The sequence below is a fragment of the Mustela lutreola genome, chromosome 15, assembly GCF_030435805.1.
Source record: "Mustela lutreola isolate mMusLut2 chromosome 15, mMusLut2.pri, whole genome shotgun sequence".
NCBI lineage: Eukaryota > Metazoa > Chordata > Mammalia > Carnivora > Mustelidae > Mustela > Mustela lutreola.
In genome coordinates this window covers 23,470,114-23,487,370 of record NC_081304.1, presented here as the reverse complement: position 1 = coordinate 23,487,370, position 17,257 = coordinate 23,470,114, and the positions used below count along the sequence as shown (strand labels likewise).

The 17,257-nt window shown below is 58.8% G+C and overlaps 1 protein-coding gene across 2 annotated transcripts; it reads left to right on the top strand.

Moving 5' to 3' along the window:
- The first annotated feature begins 1,406 nt into the window (after positions 1 to 1,406).
- Positions 1,407 to 16,277, top strand: OSBPL7 (oxysterol binding protein like 7). Of its 2 annotated transcripts, XM_059148872.1 has the most exons (23): positions 1,408 to 1,569; positions 2,919 to 3,072; positions 3,197 to 3,322; positions 3,517 to 3,570; positions 4,175 to 4,288; positions 4,627 to 4,725; positions 4,836 to 4,953; positions 5,578 to 5,681; positions 6,005 to 6,097; positions 6,182 to 6,314; positions 6,400 to 6,494; positions 6,674 to 6,769; positions 7,434 to 7,571; positions 8,124 to 8,217; positions 8,904 to 9,151; positions 9,298 to 9,435; positions 12,762 to 12,825; positions 12,938 to 13,016; positions 14,160 to 14,304; positions 14,420 to 14,564; positions 14,657 to 14,783; positions 14,981 to 15,103; positions 15,252 to 16,277. In XM_059148872.1, the coding sequence occupies exons 2-23, from the start codon at positions 2,998 to 3,000 to the stop codon at positions 15,358 to 15,360; spliced, it is 2,517 nt and encodes an 838-aa protein (XP_059004855.1). In that variant the 5' UTR covers positions 1,408 to 1,569; positions 2,919 to 2,997; the 3' UTR covers positions 15,361 to 16,277. The 2 variants fall into 2 exon arrangements, 1 of the variants encoding a protein (XP_059004855.1); XR_009348004.1 differs by lacking the exon at positions 15,252 to 16,277 and having other exon boundaries at positions 1,407 to 1,569; positions 14,701 to 14,783.
- Positions 16,278 to 17,257: the final 980 nt, after the last annotated feature.

Genomic DNA, 17,257 nt, shown 5'->3' with positions numbered 1-17,257 from the left:
GGATGTCAGAGCTGTTCTGGCCAATGCTACCCAATGCCCTCCCTGATTCCCAGACACCTGCTGGATGCCAGCAACGCCCTCCTGGGTCAGCAGGAGCTGTGCTGAGGCTATGAATGGCTGAGAAAACAGGCATCTCCCAAGAAATGTGTTGGATCCTGTAGGGTAAACCGAGGCCTGGGGGGAGGAGGTTGCCCATATTCCTTCTGGACCAAAGAACCCGCACTGCATCCTTCACCTGCTGCTGATGCCTGAGGCCCTGCCATTAAAAACTCACTTCCCAGAAAGCAGCCTCACTGCTTAAAGCTGTGAGTCCATTTTGCATTCATTTTAACCAGGGTTAGACCTTTTTTACAAAGACTTTATTAAGAATGCGTGTATGAGAGTTGGGGGAAGGAACAGAGGGGCAGAGAGAACCTCAAGCAGATTCTGCGCTGAGCCGGAGCCCTCCACGGGGCTTGATTTCCAGACCCCGAGCGGAAGAGAGTCAGAGGACGCTTAACTGACTAGGTCATCCAGGTGTCCCAGGTTTCTTAAGAGTTTTTTTTTTTTTTTTTTTTTTATGATTTTATTTATTTATTTGACAGATCAAAAGTAGGCAGAGAGGCAGGCAGAGAGAGAGGGGGAAGCAGGCTCCCTGCTGAGCAGGGAGCCCGACATGGGGCTCCATCCCAGGACCCTGAGATCGTGACCTGAGCCAAAGATAGAGGTTTAACCCACTGAGCCACCCAGGCGCCCCAAGAGTTGATTTTTAGTTAGAATCCAATACTGAGCTCGACACAGTACTGCAGCAGAACAGAGGTGCTCAGAGAGGGAGGCCGGGGGTCCCTGAGCTGGCTCTAGTCAGCCCTTCCTAACTGCCACCTGGTAACTGCTGCAGGCCTGCTCCCGGTCCAAAGACTGCAAGTTGGGGATTTTGTGTTACGTGCATAGGTGCCTCCAGCCACAGTGGGTCCCGCCCCCCCACCCTGGTGGCGGCCGCTGCCTGGCCCTCTGAGCTGTGGCTGCGTGGCTGACTGTGCTGTTGGCACTGTCTACTGTGGTCCCCCAGGGGCATCCATCCCTTCCCGTCAACCTGATACCTTTGCTGCCTCCAAATTTTGCAGTCTATTTTCAGATGTAAAAGGAGAGGGGGGTGGTTAATAAGGAAATGGCCTTGGGTACTAACTGGGGTCAAGGCCATCCTAGTCCGAGTAAACCCTTTACCAACGCTTGCCCGAGGCCAGCAGCTCCCTAGTCCTCCGTGATCTGTCTGGAACAGCGCCCAGTGGGGACTCTGCCCCCACTCCCAAGCTACCTTGGTGCTGGGGAGTCCATTCAGCCCTGAGTCCTCCCGGGAGCAGGGGGGCAGAGCTGAGCGGCCGCCTGGAGCTTGGCGGAGGAGGGGCCGGGGAGGGGGAGGTGGGGAGATCCGGCTGGAGGGGAGGCTCCGACGTCTCCTTCCTTCCTGGTTCCTGCAGCAGCTGCTGCCACTGCTCAGCTCCGTGAGGAGGGAGCGGGCCACTCGGAGACGGTGACTCAGAGGCAGAGCGGTGTGCGGGCCAAGGAGCACTGGCGTCCATGGACCCTGGGGTAAGGGGGCCGCGCTGGCATCCGCTGACATCCCCTGGGCAGGCTTCCTCCCCCCTGAAGCTGGTGGGTCTGCCCCTCCGGAGACAGGGGTGGGAATGGGAGTAGAAATGGGGCACCGACCTGGCTCACCTCGATCCCGCACCCTCTCGGGGCAGAGCCTCCGCCTCCACCCGCCTGCAGTGAGGGTCCGGAATCCTCCACGGCCAGGAAAAGGGCACAGAGGTACCCAAACACTGGAAGAGTTTGGGAACTTTCAATGGCCAGAAGCAGGAGTTTTGCCCCCCAACCCCCCGGGTCAGCGTCTTGCACTCTGGACCCCTCCGTCCCGGCCTCCCGGCCACCACAACCCCACCGCGTCCCTGCCCCTTCCTGGTCTCAGCTCCTCAGGTGCTTGCTGGCTCCATTGGAAGATCTGAGCTGTTTGCCCAGCCTCGGGCCAGCCTCGCCCCTCCAGTCCCCTCCCTGTCTCACACACACGGAGCCTCATGCATTATTGATCTCCCTGTGGAGCCAGGACGGCCAGGGCTGGTGCCAAGGGCGCCTGTGGGCACTGCTGCGGGACCTGTTTGGACCTTGGCATATTCTTGGTCACCTCTTCTCCTGCACACGGTGCCTCCATGGGCCCAGTCCCCTGCTCTCTCCGGGTGGGTGGTACTTCTCAGGAGCCCCAAGGACTGGGAGGATAAAGGGAGGTTTTGTGGGGGGGGGGGGTACTGAGGGTCTCAGGCAGGCATCCCGGGGTGAAGGCGCAGGGAACGATGGGGATGGGGGGGTGCGGTCTTAGGCCTCAGTTTCCCCATGCAGAAGATAGAGGACCTGGAGACTGATTGGTAGGGAGTTGGGATGAAGGGGTTACGAGCGTTCTGCAGGGTGATCACGGCAGAGTAGTCTTCAACTGACGGCGGCGGCAGCGGGGTGGAGCGATGTCCAGGGGTCCTGCAGGAAGTCCAGTCTCTGAGTTCCTCTGTCCTTTTTCAGAGCCTCTTTTTTCACTCCCATGCCCCATCTCTGATCACCCCCAGGGAATCCTCCAGAGAAAGCACTGAATGTTTCCTAGAGCCAGAGAGTGTGGGCCCAAGGTGGGGCTGGGCGGACTCTTGTGGTTTTCTCTTGGCACTGGCCTGCGGGCTGCATGCTAGTTCAGCCCTTTCACCTCTCTGAGCAGTGGCCGCAGCCATGGGGTATGGGCAGGGAAATCGGCCCAGGGTGGGGAAGGGACAGACTCGGAGAGGCCTGGCCAGTGAGCAGAGACATCTGTGAGCTCTTATCTCAGACATTGCGGGATGGGGTGGAGGCGGAGAAGGTGATAGCAGGGCCTGTGCTCACGGGGGTCTCTCTCTCGCTTCAAGGGTCCGCTCAGGACAAGGTGACATCCTTCTGCTTCCACCTGCTCCACCTTCTCGGCAGGGAGCAGCCGCTCCCTTCTCCATGGACTTCCAAGAGAGGGTCCCTAACTCGTTGGCCGAGAGCATTCAGTCTACAAAGCTGAGCAGTGCCCAGCAGGTCTGCGGGTGGGGAAGCAGGCAGTGGCGGTTGTGGGGGGTGCAGATAGAGCTTGGCCCAAAAGTGGGGGGCAGATTTGGTCACCTTTCCAGCCACTGTCCTTCCTCTCTGTCCTGGACTGCAGGCCTCCGAGGTGTGGGAGGTGGTCGAGGAGCCTCGGAGCAGGCTGGGAGCAGAGGGTGTCATGCCAGAGAGGAAGGAAGGCCACCTGCTCAAGAAAAGGAAGTGGCCTCTGAAGGGCTGGCACAAGGTGGGGTGGGCAGGGTGAAGGGAGGGGCCAGATGCAGGGGCGGGGAGGGGGGGCGGGGAGGCGGGTAGGTGGGGGAGGTTGCGTGTGTGTGCGCGTGCGCGCAGAGAAGAAAAGTCCACGTGTGTGGTTGCTCTCTCCCCAAACCGTTTTCTCTCGGCCTCCTGGATTCTCGTTCCTTCTGGGCCGCATCACAGAGATACTTTGTGCTCGAGGATGGGATCCTTCATTATGCAACCACGCGGCAAGACGTGAGTCAGGGCCTCTGCCGGGGGTCGGGGGATAAGTGTGGCCCCAGAATGCTCCGAATAGGCAGGGGACTTCTGGAATCCACCAGAGCAGGGTCTGATCCCAGTTACACCATTTCTGGGTGTGGGGTCCTGGGCAAGTTCCTTCCCTGGGCCCCAACTCCCTCATCTCTAAGATGGAGAGAGTATGACCCCCTGTTTGTTGGGCTGTCCTCTTGGCAAAGGCCCTCGAAACACTGCCTGGCACAAAAATTAGCGTCCAGGAAGCAGGAGCTTTCTAATCTGTGCCCTCATCCCCTTCCTGTGCTGGAGACAGGAACCGAAGACCCGCGTGCTCAGGTTCTCCCTCCGAGAGGGTGTTTGCCTTCTCGGCCTTGCAGATTTCTGAGAGCAGTTTTCCTTGCTCCCTTACTCCCTGAAGTTCAGAATGGGACTTGACATAGTGGGGTGTTATGTGCACGGGAGGATGACTGACAAGTCCCTGACGATGCTTGGGGACGAGGGTGAACCCACTGCCTGGCCCTTGAGCCTCAGGAAGATGGTGGCTCTGTGGTCCCCAGGGGCCTAAAAACAGTCCCATTTCCCCCCTGCCAATCCTCCACTCCAGATCACCAAGGGGAAGCTTCATGGCTCCATTGACGTCAGACTGTCTGTCATGTCCATCAACAAAAAGGCCCAGCGCATTGACCTTGACACTGAAGACAACATCTACCACCTCAAGGTGACATTCCTGGGAGCCAAGTAGTGGCTTGGGCCCCAGCCTAGCAGAGACACAAGGGTACTACTGGAAAGAGGAGTGGGGGCGGGGGGTCTGTCCCTGAGGTTGACAGCAAGGGAGTAACCGTCTATGCAATGGCCAATGGCAAACCACCTTCCTTCTTGGTTGTTGGGTAAACAACCAAGGGGGAAGCTGTGCCCTGCCTCCCTGCAGGAAGCCTTTGCCCAAGCTGGGGACCACAGGGGGAGACTGCTTGCCTGGGGATCAGAGCCCTCACTTCCTGCCCCAGTGGAGCAGTCCTTCCTTTCATGTTTCTGTCCCCATCTCCACCCCCTCTGCAGATCAAATCCCAGGACCTGTTCCAGAGCTGGGTGGCGCAGCTTCGTGCCCACCGCCTGGCCATGTCCCGAGGTTCACTGCCCGGCACCACTCACCGGAAGGTAAGAAGGGCCCTGTGCAGGGGCAGGTGACAGAGGGATGGTGGCTTCAGGGAACCATGAGACCAAGGGAGGCGGGAACTGTCCCGCCTCACCCTTGACTCACCCCACAGGTTCCTGGTGCCCAGCTTCCAGCAGCTGGCAGCGCTTCGACTCTACCTGGGGTTGGACCTCGGGAGAAGGTGTCTTCCTGGCTGAGGGACAGTGATGGGCTAGACCGCTGCTCTCATGGTGAGGGGCCCACGGCACTGTGCCTCTGTGGGCAGGGCCCGTGCTATTGGGTCTAGATGGCATCAGCAGTCACAAGAAGCAAGACTGTCCCCTGCCTCCGGGAACCTGGGCTGCTGGAGGAGACAGCCTTGGCCTCCAACTGACCAGGTCTACTTGGGCCTGCCCTGGGGAGCACCAGTCCTAGAGAGGAGGACAGGACTGGTGCCCCGGACACACCGATAGGACTCAGAGCCCAGACTCAGAGCCCAAGAAGATACAGCATGCCAGTCCAGGGAGGGATGGGGCGGGCCCTAGAGCTGGGTTCCTGGAGGGGCGCCTGTGATGCTGTCCCGGGAGAGGGAAGGGCCAGCGAGTGGGGACAGAAAGGGTCAGTCTGTGCAGAAGCAGCAGAGTTAAGGTATGTCATGGAGGCTGTGGGGGGTTGGGGTGCCAGCCCTTTCAGGAATCCAACGTGAGGCCTGGCCCCAGGGTGAGATGTGGCAGCTGCCCTGGCTCCTGAGCTGAGGGTCCGGGGTCTATGGCTGCTGGCTGAAGTGTTTGGAGGAGGACGGGAAGCGGAGGGACAGACTTTGGGGTACCTGGTCAGTGTTGGGAGAGGGACTTCCTCATTCCTTCTTCCCACAGAGCTCTCAGAGTGTCAGGGGAAGCTCCAGGAACTACACAGACTCCTCCAGAGCCTGGAGTCCCTGCACCGGATCCCCTCAGCCCCTGTTATCCCCACGCACCAGGTGAGGCCAGCGGGGAGAAGCCCAGGGGACTCCCACCGCTTCCTTGGGACAGAGCCCCAGGTCCCCTTACACGCTACACTTCCCTGGAGACCCATGCGTGTGCCTGGCTGGCTCCCCTTCCATATCCAGGCTGTCTCCGGGTCTCTCTCTGCCCCTTGGGACTGAACCTTTCCTGCTGTACCAGTGCATCTTCTAACTCTGAAATGTTTCTGGGCCCCCCCTCTGGGCCCGTCTGCCTCTTTCCTTGGCTTTTGTGGTTGCTGCCCTTCTCCCCACCTCGAGTGACACCCCCCCCAACCTCCCCACCGTCTTCCATGTGCCAGGCCTCAGGGACGACCGAGAGACCCAGGAAGGGGAAGCGGACCAGCCGCATGTGGTGTACACAGAGCTTTGCCAAGGATGACACGATCGGGCGGGTGAGGCAATGCGTGGACCCCAAGCTGCCCGGTGGGAGGCCCCAAAAGAGGCTGTCACCTTTGATCCCTGCCCTTCACCTACAGGTTGGTCGTCTCCATGGCTCTGTTCCCAACCTGTCTCGCTATCTGGAGTCCCGGGACCCCTCAGGCCCCCGCGGGCTGCCGCCTCCCGACTATGCCCACCTGCAGCGGACTTTCTGGGCACTGGCCCAGAAGGGTGAGTGCATGGGGGCGGGGCAGCAGGGACCAGGCAGGTGGAGGGAGAGGAAGAGGAATCTGACGACTGCCCCCTGTCCCCACAGTGCACAACTCCCTCAGCAGTGTCCTGGCCGCCCTCACTGCCGAGTGGGACCACCTGAGGGACCTGCACCAGGGTTCAGAGCTGTCACGGACAGGGGTGAGGCTCGGGGACCAGGGAGTCATGGGAGGAGAGGGCTGGAGGCCGAGGCCCGCAGGCCTGGGGCGAGAGCCGAGCTGGGTCTGGGGCGAGAGCGGTGGACAGAGGCAGAGATCAGCGTGGTGGGCGGGGGAGGGCTCTGTCCTCCTGGCCCCTCGCCCCTCACCCTCTCCCTGCAGGTCTCTGAGGCCTCCGCTGGCCCGAGGCGCCTCCATTCGCTCTCCGTCTCCTCGGACACCACCGCAGACTCCTTCAGCTCCCTCAACCCCGAGGAGGTAGGAGCCAGGCTGAGCTGTGGGGACCCTTTCTCCTGCACCTTCGTCCTCGGCAGAAGTGAAGGCACCCTTGGTCTTCAGACCCAAAACAGGGCCCAGGAGTCCTAACTCCAGCCCTTTCTTGTAACATTGGCAACAGCCTCATCGTGGTCATTCCTGCCCAGCCAGTGTGTGCAGAGTGATTTTACCATTAATTCGGAGTCCTGTGAGGCCATGGTCCTTACCCTCAAGTTCATGGTGGAGGAAACGGAGACTCAAAGAATCTGACCGATGGGGGCCCAGGCTCCCACAATTGCGGCTTGAGGGGTGGCTGAGCTGGGACTTAGGCATTCTGAGCACAGACTCTGGGGCCAGGCTCCATGGTTTCCATCTGGCTCCATTGCACGCCTCCTTTGTGACCCTGAGCCTCAGTGTCCTGACCTGTAAAGTGGGGGGGGGGGGGGGTTGTCCTAATTGTACCTGCTGCATAAGGGGAGTGTCGGGATGGCTTGTGTTAATACTCACGGAAACCCTGGAGCCGGGCTCAGAGTCGGCGCCCAGGCAGGGTGAGTGGCTGCAGGGAACCTGTGTCTCCTTGCTCCCAGTTCCTTCCATCACGCCTTCCTGTTCCACCATGTTCTCTCCCTCCCCGGGGAGCCCAGCCTGACATCTGTCCTTCCCACAGCAAGAAGCTCTGTACATGAAGGGGCGGGAGCTGACCCCCCAGCTGTCCCAGAGCAGCATCCTGTCCCTCGCCGATTCCCACACAGAGTTCTTTGATGCCTGTGAGGTTCTCCTCTCTGCCAGCTCTTCTGAGAATGAGGTAAGGTTGGCGGGGGGGGACCCTGGGGAAATTGGGATGGGGTCCGGAGAGACTAGAATTTGTAGATTCCCAGCCTCGACTGCTGTCTCTGGCAACACGTCCAGACCTGCTGGGTTTGTGTCCCTGCTCAGAAGTCTCTGCTGGGAACTGTTCCTCCAGTTTAATGTGCTTTACCCCTCTCGGTTCTCCAGCAAGATGGCTGCCTCAGCCTCACCCCGCCATCTTCCTTCAAGCCCCTCAGCCCCAGCACTCCCCTGACCCCTGACCTCTGCCCCCGAGCCTGGATCTCAGCAATGCCATGCTGCCCTGTCCCTGTGTGCCACTAAGTCCTTGAGCAGTGAGAGGGCCAGGCATCCCCCTCCCAAAGTGGCAGGGCACACTCTGTGAGGCCGGGCTTCGGGCTCAGACCGCCATGCCCCCCTGCCCCGCCCAAATACACGTCTTCCCCTTCCCATCAACAGATGAGGTGGGCAGAGTCTTGCCAGGCCCTGGGTACTGCCCAGCTGCCCAGGGAGGCCCAGTCTGCCCAGCCTCTCATCTGTCCTATCCCAGGGTTCAGAGGAGGAGGAGTCGTGCACCAGTGAAATCACCACCAGCCTGTCCGAGGAGGTGTTGGACCTCAGGGGAGCTGAGCGCCATCAGAAAGGTGCCCACTGGGTGTGTGGCCATGGAGGGGCTGGGGGAGGGGTAGAAATGGTGTTTGTCCACAGCCCATGCCCCTGGGAGGCAGTCTCACAGGGTGGCTGGTGGACTGACAGCTTGGGATGCTGACTGCAGAAGTGACCCCAGGAGATGAGGAAGGCTAAGCTGTGAGCTACAGAGTGTTCCCAGGGTGGCTCCGGGCGTGGGCCAGGCTCAGGCCTAGGGGCTAGCGTCCGGTGCAGGCTTCTGAGAAGGTTCGCATAGGGCCCGATACAGAGGTGGAAGCTGCCACCTTGCCACTCTTTAGCAGTGTGGCTTTGGACATGACATTTTACTTCTTGGAGTCTTGTTTCCTCATCTGTAAAATGGGTTGAATATAACCTGAAATCGGTTTCTCTGTTTATGGAGGGGAACTGAAAATAAGGGTGGGGGCTTCTGGGGTGCAGGGTTTCCCGTGGTGGGGACCGCCCCCTCGGAGTGATTCTCACCCCACTGTCCCCCTAATCGCCCAGAAGCGTGTTTGCAATTGGCTCCCTACCTCCGCTGCCCTGAGTCCAGAGAGGGGCTTGGGAGTGAGTCTATCTAGGAACCCCTCTGTGGTGGGGGGGCGCCACCTCGGGCCAGCCTGTGCACCAGTTGGGTCTGGATGCCGTGCCCAGAGGGGGATTGACGTGGCCGGGTGGGCCCCAGGGGCATCTGTTCCAGGGAGAGCTGCAGGGCCCCCGCGTCGCCGCTGTCTGCCGGCAGCCAGCGGGCCAGGAACTGATGTGAGCCTGTGGAACATACTACGGAACAACATCGGCAAGGACCTGTCCAAGGTGTCCATGCCCGTGCAGCTCAACGAGCCGCTCAACACCCTGCAGCGGCTGTGTGAGGAGCTCGAGTACAGCAGCCTCCTGGACCGGGCCAGCCGCACGGCCGACCCCTGCGAGCGCATGGTACCCCAACATTTCCCGGCCCGGCTACTCCTCGCTGCCGCCCTTCCACCTCAGCCCCGGGTCCTCGCCTGCAGTGGGGTGGCACCCTCTACTCCCTGATCCCCCACCCCCGACCCAGCCAGCTCTCTCCGCCCTCCCCCCTGCAGGTGTACATCGCGGCCTTTGCCGTGTCTGCCTACTCGTCCACGTACCACCGAGCAGGCTGTAAGCCCTTCAACCCCGTCCTGGGGGAGACCTATGAGTGCGAGCGGCCCGACCGGGGCTTCCGCTTCATCAGTGAGCAGGTGTGAGCCTCGTGGGCTTTTAGGGCCGGGACCTGGGGGAGAGCATGGGGGCAGCCGGCCTTCTCCAGGGAGCCCCCTGCTGAGTGCCGGGGACCTACTGGAAACGAGGAGTGGCTGTGCCAGGTTCCAGAGCTGGGACCCCTGAAGCTCACCGGCCACTAGTCAGTTCCACCTGGGAAGGCAGGCTCTGGGGGCTGATGTCGGGCTAAGCCTTGAGGGAGGAACTGACAGGCACCAGGAGTATGGTGTGGGCGGGGCGTGGAGAACGGGATGCTCCAGACTGCACAAAGGGACAGCGGGAGCTGGTTAGGATGAGCAAGAGACGCAGCTGGAAGCCAGCCAGGGCCAAACCCTGAGCAGCCTGTAGGTGAAGTGGTTGTTTCCATATCCTGAAGGCGAAGATGATGGGGGGGTTTAGGCAGTAGAGTGACAGGCTCAGAATTGCACTCTGTAAAGAACATTGGTGTGAGGCCCGGTGAGAGAAGGCTGTTAGAAGGCCATTGCGGTCAGCCCTGGGAGAGCTGCTGAGGACCTGTCCTTGGCCGCCGGATCACGTGGACGTTAGACTCGGCAGCTGTGTGTGTGTGTGTGTTGCTCCTCATAGGCCTCGGTGGTCAACAGAATGTTGTTGTGCCTAAGGGATAGGGGAGGTGGTCGACGGTCGGGAGAAGTTGGGGTGGCCTGGAATTTCTGGTTTGGGGGATTCGGCAGGTGTGTGGCCGTGCCAGTGAGCAGGATGGAAAGGGTGAGAGGAAGGTAACTGAATTAGGGAGACTCCTTGTCCACGTGGGCTTGACTTCCAGGAGGAGATGTCCCGGAGGCCCTGAGCCATGTAGGCCCGGAGCTCCTCGAGCACAGGATGGGGCCGACAGACCCAGGCATTGCCCGCTTAGAGGACGGGTGACATCACGGGCTGCTCCAGGGGAGGGTCTGGAGAGGAGGGTGGGCAGGGGAGGCAGAGGAGCTCTGAGGGGAAGGGGTGGGCAGATGGTCCACAGGACTTCCAGAAAGTGTCGTTGGTTTAACCAAGTGAGGGAGGTTTCAGAAGAAGGCTGAGGGCCAAGCCGGGATTACAGTGGGTGTGTAGTAAAAAGAAGTAAAACAGAGAAAAATGTTACTTAAAATAGAATTAAATGGGTCATCTGGCTGGCTCAGTCAGTAAAGCATGTGACTCTTGATCTCAGGGTTGTGAGTTCAAGTCCCATGTTGGGAGTAGAGCTTACTTTAAAAAATAAAATTAGGGGCACTTGAGTGGCTCAGTCAGTTAAGTGACTGACTCTTGATTTCAGCTCAGGTGGTGACCTCAGAGTCATGAGATCGAGCCCTGTGTGGGGCTCTGTGCTAGGCAGGGAGACTGCTTGGGATTCTGTCCTCCCTCTGCCCCACCCCACTTGTGTGTGAGTTTAATATCTCTCTCTCTCTCTCTTAAAATAAATTAAATTTAGATTAAATTAAAATAGAGAAAAATGCAGATTGTTTCAAAAAAATTTTTACCTGGAAGGAAAGAAGAGGGAGAGGCAGGTTTCAGCCAGAGGTAGGGGTGAAGTGGAAGCAGTTTTTTTTTGTTTGTTTGTTTTGTTTGTTTTAACTGTTTTTTTTTTCTTTTAAGATTTTATTTATTTATCTGACAGACACAAGTAGGCAGAGAGGCAGGCAGAGAGAGGGGAGGAAGCAGGCTCCCCGCTGAGCAGAGAGCCCGATGTGGGGCTTGATCCTAGGACCCTGGGATCATGACCTGAGCCGAAGGCAGAGCCACTCAGGTGCCCCTGTTTTTGTTTTGTGTTTTAAATGAATTTATTTATTTATTTGAGACAGAGAAAGAGAGAGAGAGAGGACTAGCAGGGGGAAGAGCAGAGGGAGGGAGAAGCAGGCTCCCCACTGAGCAGGAAGCCCAACTTGGGGCTCCATCCCAGGACCTCAAGATCATGACCTGAGCTGATGGCAAACGCTTAACCGACTGAGCCACGCAGGCACCTTTAAGTGTTTTTGAAAACAAAGTGAAAAGTTCACACAGTCCTAAAGTACGGTAGAAAATGATCCCTGGCTCACCCTTGTGAGGGAACCAGTGCTCCTAGTGTTGGTTTTGTGCATGTTTGGGCAAAGGTGTGTGTGTCCAGAAAAGAAAGATTTACTCCTTATTTTTTTTTAACTCTTTTTTTTTTTTTTTTAAGATTTTATTTATGTATTTTAAAGACAGAGAGAGTAAAGGGCAGGGGGGGAGGAGCAGAGGAACAAGCAGAGTGCGCAAGAGTGCAGAGCTGGCAGCGGGGCTCTATCTCAGAACCCTGAGATCATGACCTGTGCCGAAACTAAGAGTGGGATGCTCTTAGTCGGCTGAGCCACCCAGGTGCTCCAAGGTGGAAGAAAAGGAAGATATTTCTGCTCAGAGAGGAAGAGAAATGGAGAGGGAGGGCTGCAGGGCAGGGGGGATGGGGAGGGAGGAGCCTGCAGGAAGCGATAGGAGGGGCTGGGCCTGGCAGTGGGTTTCAGGGGAGTGGCATCAGGGTGGGAGATTAAGTTGGTGGGAGGAGTTGCCCTCTCTGCTCTCCCTGATTGTGGGGGTTCGTGTGGTATGAAAGAGATGGTTTGGGGGTCGGTATTCAAGTTCCCAGTGTGTTGTTCCCAGTGCTGTGTGCCCTGCGGCCCAGTGGCCGTGTCTGAAGCCAGGCTGAGCAAGGAGGAGGCTGACTGATGCTAGGTGTTGCGATGGGTGGTGGTGGCGGGTTGTCCAGGGTGCTGGATGACAGGGTGCAGGTGACGGAGCGAGCTCAGCCAGGGGGGGAGGAGGTGAAGCCAGGGCTGATGGGCCACTACGAACCAGAGCAGCCGGGCATTTTGGCAGGGGCCATGGGGCACAGGGAATGGGAAGAGAGACCAGGCTGTGGGCTGTGGGATACCCGAGTTCAAGTTCCAGATATGGAGCTGTTCCAAGGAGATCAAGGCCAGGTTTTTCCAGAGCTGTGGTGTGGAGGCTGAGGGAGAAGACAGTGTGGGGAGAGAGGGTCCTCGGGAGGGCTGGCTTCCAGGCAGGGCACCGGAGGAGGCCCCAGCGTCACTGCTAAAGGACATTGTCAGCTGGAACAGGGCATCTGGGGCTCTTGGGGGAGTGAATGAGAAGGGGGAACGTGAAGCCCCATGGGAGAAGAGAGGACGACAGAATTTGGATGGTGGCCGAAGACGACAGAGACAAGAGGCCTGGAACTAACTGGTCTTCTGGGTTGAAGGGGAACTGGGAATGGGGGTCAGGGAGTTCAGGAAGCCGCGGGGTCACCAGTGGACCCCACGGTCCTCTGGGTCAGTGTCAAAGAACTACTTTGCCCCCCAAGGTCTCCCACCACCCCCCCATCTCGGCATGCCATGCAGAGTCTGAGAACTTTGTCTTCTGGCAAGGTAAGGAGTGGGGGGCTTGGTGGGGTGGATGTGGGGGTGAAGGGCACGTGGTGGGAGGGGGGTGCTGGAACTCTCTGGTCTCATTTCTCCCTCTCTCCCAACCCACCTCTAGACATGAAGTGGAAGAACAAGTTCTGGGGCAAATCCTTGGAGATTGTGCCTGTGGGGACAGTCAACGTCAGCCTGCCCAGGTGGGTGTTCATAAGTGCTGAGCAGCCCAGGCCCAGTCCACAGGCATCCTCTGGGCTGGCGTGGCAAGGTGGTAGCGACAGGATAGAAAGGTCTGGCCTGAAGCTGCTTGAGATGGGGCAGAATCTACATTTTACACCTGCATTTACAGCGCTGTGCATGCAGAAAGGTGAAAAATCTTAGAATAGTAGAGCTGGAAGGGCTCATCAGGGTTATCTGATGCAGCGGCTTTCACACTTTTTTGACCATGACTCACAGTAAGAAATGTATTTGAGACTTCAAGCCAATGCACGGACACACCCAGACACCCCCACCCCCGAAATCTAAACTGACCTCAACACCAATCACAAACCACATTTGAAACACCCTCATTAGCTTGTTTTATTTTATTTATTTTTTAAAAGGTTTTATTTATCAGACACACACACACACACACACACACAAAGTACAAGCAGGGGGAGCAGCAGAGGGAGAGAGAAAAGCAGGCTCCCCGCTGAGCAGGGAGATCAATGTGGGGCTCGATCCCAGAACCCTTGGGATCGTGACCTGAGCTGAAGGCAGACGCTCAACCGGCTGAGCCACCCAGGCGTCCCTCATGCCATTTTAGAAGTTGGGGCCACAGCCAGAGAAGAAGGGGGCTTAGCCTGTGTGGCCCAGGTGTTAGCTAGAGGCCAGTGCACAGGCGGGAAGCCCCTGACCTTCAGAATCCAAAGTCCTGTCTGGGAGTCTTGGTTCTGCCACTTAATAATTAAAACAAGCAGCGAAGAGACTTGCCCCAGAGCCTCAAGTCTGCTCTTCTATAATGTAAGGGTAGTGAGCAGTACCCAGTGGCCGTGGGGAGTGGCCCCGGGGATTATATGTGAGCATCGCTACCCGGGTCCCTGGCTCCCAAGGGCAGGGACCCCCTCTATGTATTTATTCCTGTGACTTCAGCCCTCAGGTACTTTATCAAATGAGCTGGAGACATATTGGCTCAAAATTTTCTGCGGAGGCTGCTCTGCTTGATAAATCCGTCAATCCCTCACAGCGGAAGCCGAACCAGCACCCCACACTCTCTCCACAGACCTCCTGTGCCCGGCTCCCTGGCTCAGGGGGGCACTTGCACTGGGCCGGTCAGCTGCCCTCCCCCTCTCTGTCTCTCTCAGGTTCGGGGACCACTTCGAGTGGAACAAGGTGACATCCTGCATTCACAACATCCTGAGTGGCCAGCGCTGGATCGAGCACTATGGAGAGGTGCTCATCAGGAACACACAGGACAGCTCCTGTCACTGCAAGCTCACCTTCTGCAAGGTGGGCACGCCACCCCAGCCCTGCCTGCCTGCCTGCCTGCAATGGCTCTGCTCCCCCAACCAAGGGAAGGGTCACGCCCCTGAGTGCCGGTCCCCACCCCCACCCCCCATCCCAGGCCAAGTACTGGAGCTCCAACGTCCACGAGGTGCAGGGTGCCGTGTTCAGCCGGAGCGGCCGTGTCCTCCACCGACTCTCCGGGAAGTGGCATGAGGGCCTCTACCGGGGGACCCTGCCCGGCGGTCAGTGCATCTGGAAACCCAGTAAGTGGGAAGGTCAGGGAGGGTTGGGTGGGGGTGAGGGCAGCTCTGGCACCCTCCACCAGCCCCAGCCCCTTGCATTCCCCCCACCCCAGACTCGATGCCCCCAGACCATGAGCGAAACTTCGGCTTCACTCAGTTTGCCTTGGAGCTGAATGAGCTGACGGCAGAGCTGAAGCGGTCACTGCCTTCCACCGACACGCGGCTCCGGCCAGACCAGAGGTCAGTGTCTGCCCGGCCCCGCCCTAGAACCGCTGGGCTCCTCACTGCCCAATGTGGGTTTCCACCAGAGTGGGCCTGCCCTCCCTTCTTGGAGTTGCCTCAAGGAGATGGGTTCCTTGTGGGGGCAGAGCTGGGCGCGGCATAAAGGGCTTGGGTCTGGAGGGGGCAGCTCCACTGACTGCCGTCTGGAAGCTCAGGTACCTGGAGGAGGGAAACATACAGGCCGCTGAGGCCCAGAAGAGAAGGATCGAGCAGCTTCAGCGGGATAGGCGCAGAGTGATGGAGGAGAACAACATCGTCCACCAGGCTCGCTTCTTCAGGTAGCTCTGCCCTCTCTCAGGGTCTCTGCCCTCCAGGCCCCCCTCCACCTCCCCTAGCGCCTTCTTGCTCTGAGCGGGGGCTGGCTGTGGGAGGCAGCATCCGGGAACCCCGGCCTTGATTCTGGCTGTTCCGCCCTCCTTCCCGCAGGCGGCAAACGGACAGCAGTGGGAAGGAGTGGTGGGTGACTAACAACACATACTGGAGGCTTCGGGCCGAGCCAGGCTACGGGAACCTGGACGGGGCTGTGCTCTGGTAGCCCCGGCCCTTGGGGGCAGGAGGCTTGGATTCCTCCCTCCTGCCTCTGCCCCCCATGGACACACGGGGCAGGCCAGCTTCCCCCGCTCACAGCCCCGGAGACCAAAGGGGCAGCTCCGGCTCTGGCTCCGTCCCTTCTGCCGGTCAGAGGGGCTGCATCTCAGCCCATTGCCCACCCTGTTTGGGCTGGGAAGCAGGATCTGTGCTTCCCCAGTCTCGTTGCCCTGGACAACCAGCATGTAAACCCCTTCTTGCTCCATCATTTCCCCTTCTGTCCCCCTTGGGGTCCTTGGGGGAGACTCCAGGCTCTCCAGGATCTGTTCCCCGTTTAGTGCCTTCCTAGGACACAGGGGACCCCTTGACGCTCCCCAGGCTTCCTATGCCCAGGGTTCTGGCCCCAGCTGTGCGGTTGGACTGAGTGAAGGAGAAGAGACGGTGTTTTCTTCCTCCCCCATCCCCCCCATGCTGCTCTCCAGCATCTTCTGCCCCATGCCCTGGCCCGGTGGGGCTCCCTTTGCTTGGCCCTTGACAATCTCTCCTATCCTCCTGGATCCCCCTTCCCCCAAATTGCTAAATGCCTGTGGCTTCTAGCTCCTTCGGCCTTGTCTTCAAGCGGTTTCCTTCCGTCACAGCTCAGCAGGTCCCTCCCAGAAGTGAGGAGGCCTGTCCCAGAGGCAGGGAGCCCACGGAGCAGGCAGGGCGCCTGGCCTCAGAACCCCCGAGAGAGTGTGAGTTTGTGTGGGAGTGTGTGCATGTGTGCGTGTGTCCGCGTACTGCTTGCAGGCGAGCAGGGTCCCCCAAGCAGCCTGGATAGCCCATGCCGGGCGTCCACCCCTCCTGCTGCTCATTTCCACACGGGCTGCTTCTGAGAAAGGTGAATCACAGTGACATTCCAGCTCCAATAAAGACTGTCCCAAAGTTTGGCCTGAGACCATTCATTTGAAAACGCATAACCTCGGGGTACCTGGGCGGCTCAGTGGATTGAGTGACTGACTCGATTTCGGCTCAGGCCATGATCTCCAGATCATGAGTTCCAGCCCCACGTCGATCTCCACGCTGGGCATGGTGCCTATCTGAGATTCTCTCTCCCTCTTCCCCTGCCTCTGCTCCTCTCCTACCCACTAAATACATACATACATAATACATATATACATACACATATGCTCGAGCTCCGTGAAGGCCCACAGCTACCCACTTGCCTGGAATAAACGTCGCATGTCCTCTCTTGCATAGTCCTCACATCCTGTCCATTCTGTCTCAGATTTCTCAACTCTGGCTCCTTCTCTGGATTGCCCCTGATTTAGGCTGGGCCTTTAGCAACGCTTGCCTGGATTATCGCCTTGAGGCCCCTGGGGCACTTCTGATGCTGACTTTTGGGGTGATCTGTTAAAAGAGGGGGGAGGCTGTTTCAAATAACGCCCATTGCTTCCGAGTACCTAAAGGAAAACCTACACTCTTCAACCAGGCTGAAAACTGCGCAGACCCTGTCCCCCTCTGGCGTAGAGGGCTGATCCCCACGCCTGGCATCTTTGGTCAGGTCTCCTCCAACCCCAGACTGATGAGTGTCCAAGGAGAGGCGGGAGTGGGGCACAGGGTTAGAAAGGACCAGAGAACAAGTTCTCCCCACCCCACCCCCCAAACCAAAGCTGAGTCCAAATCCCAGCTGTTGCCACAGCCGTGTGTGGTCTCAGTCACGTGCTTTCCCTTCAGTTCATTTGGCTTCTCTTAGGTCAGAGGAGCATGTATGGGAAGTGGCCCAAGCTCCCGATATCATCAGCTGTCCCTTAGCCCCTCACTCTGTCCCGTTAAAACGACAGGCCCCCAGGCCCTGCTCTGGTTTGACGGATGTGCCCAGAGCACGTCACACTTTCTCTGGGTGGGGGTGTGTGGCAGAAACA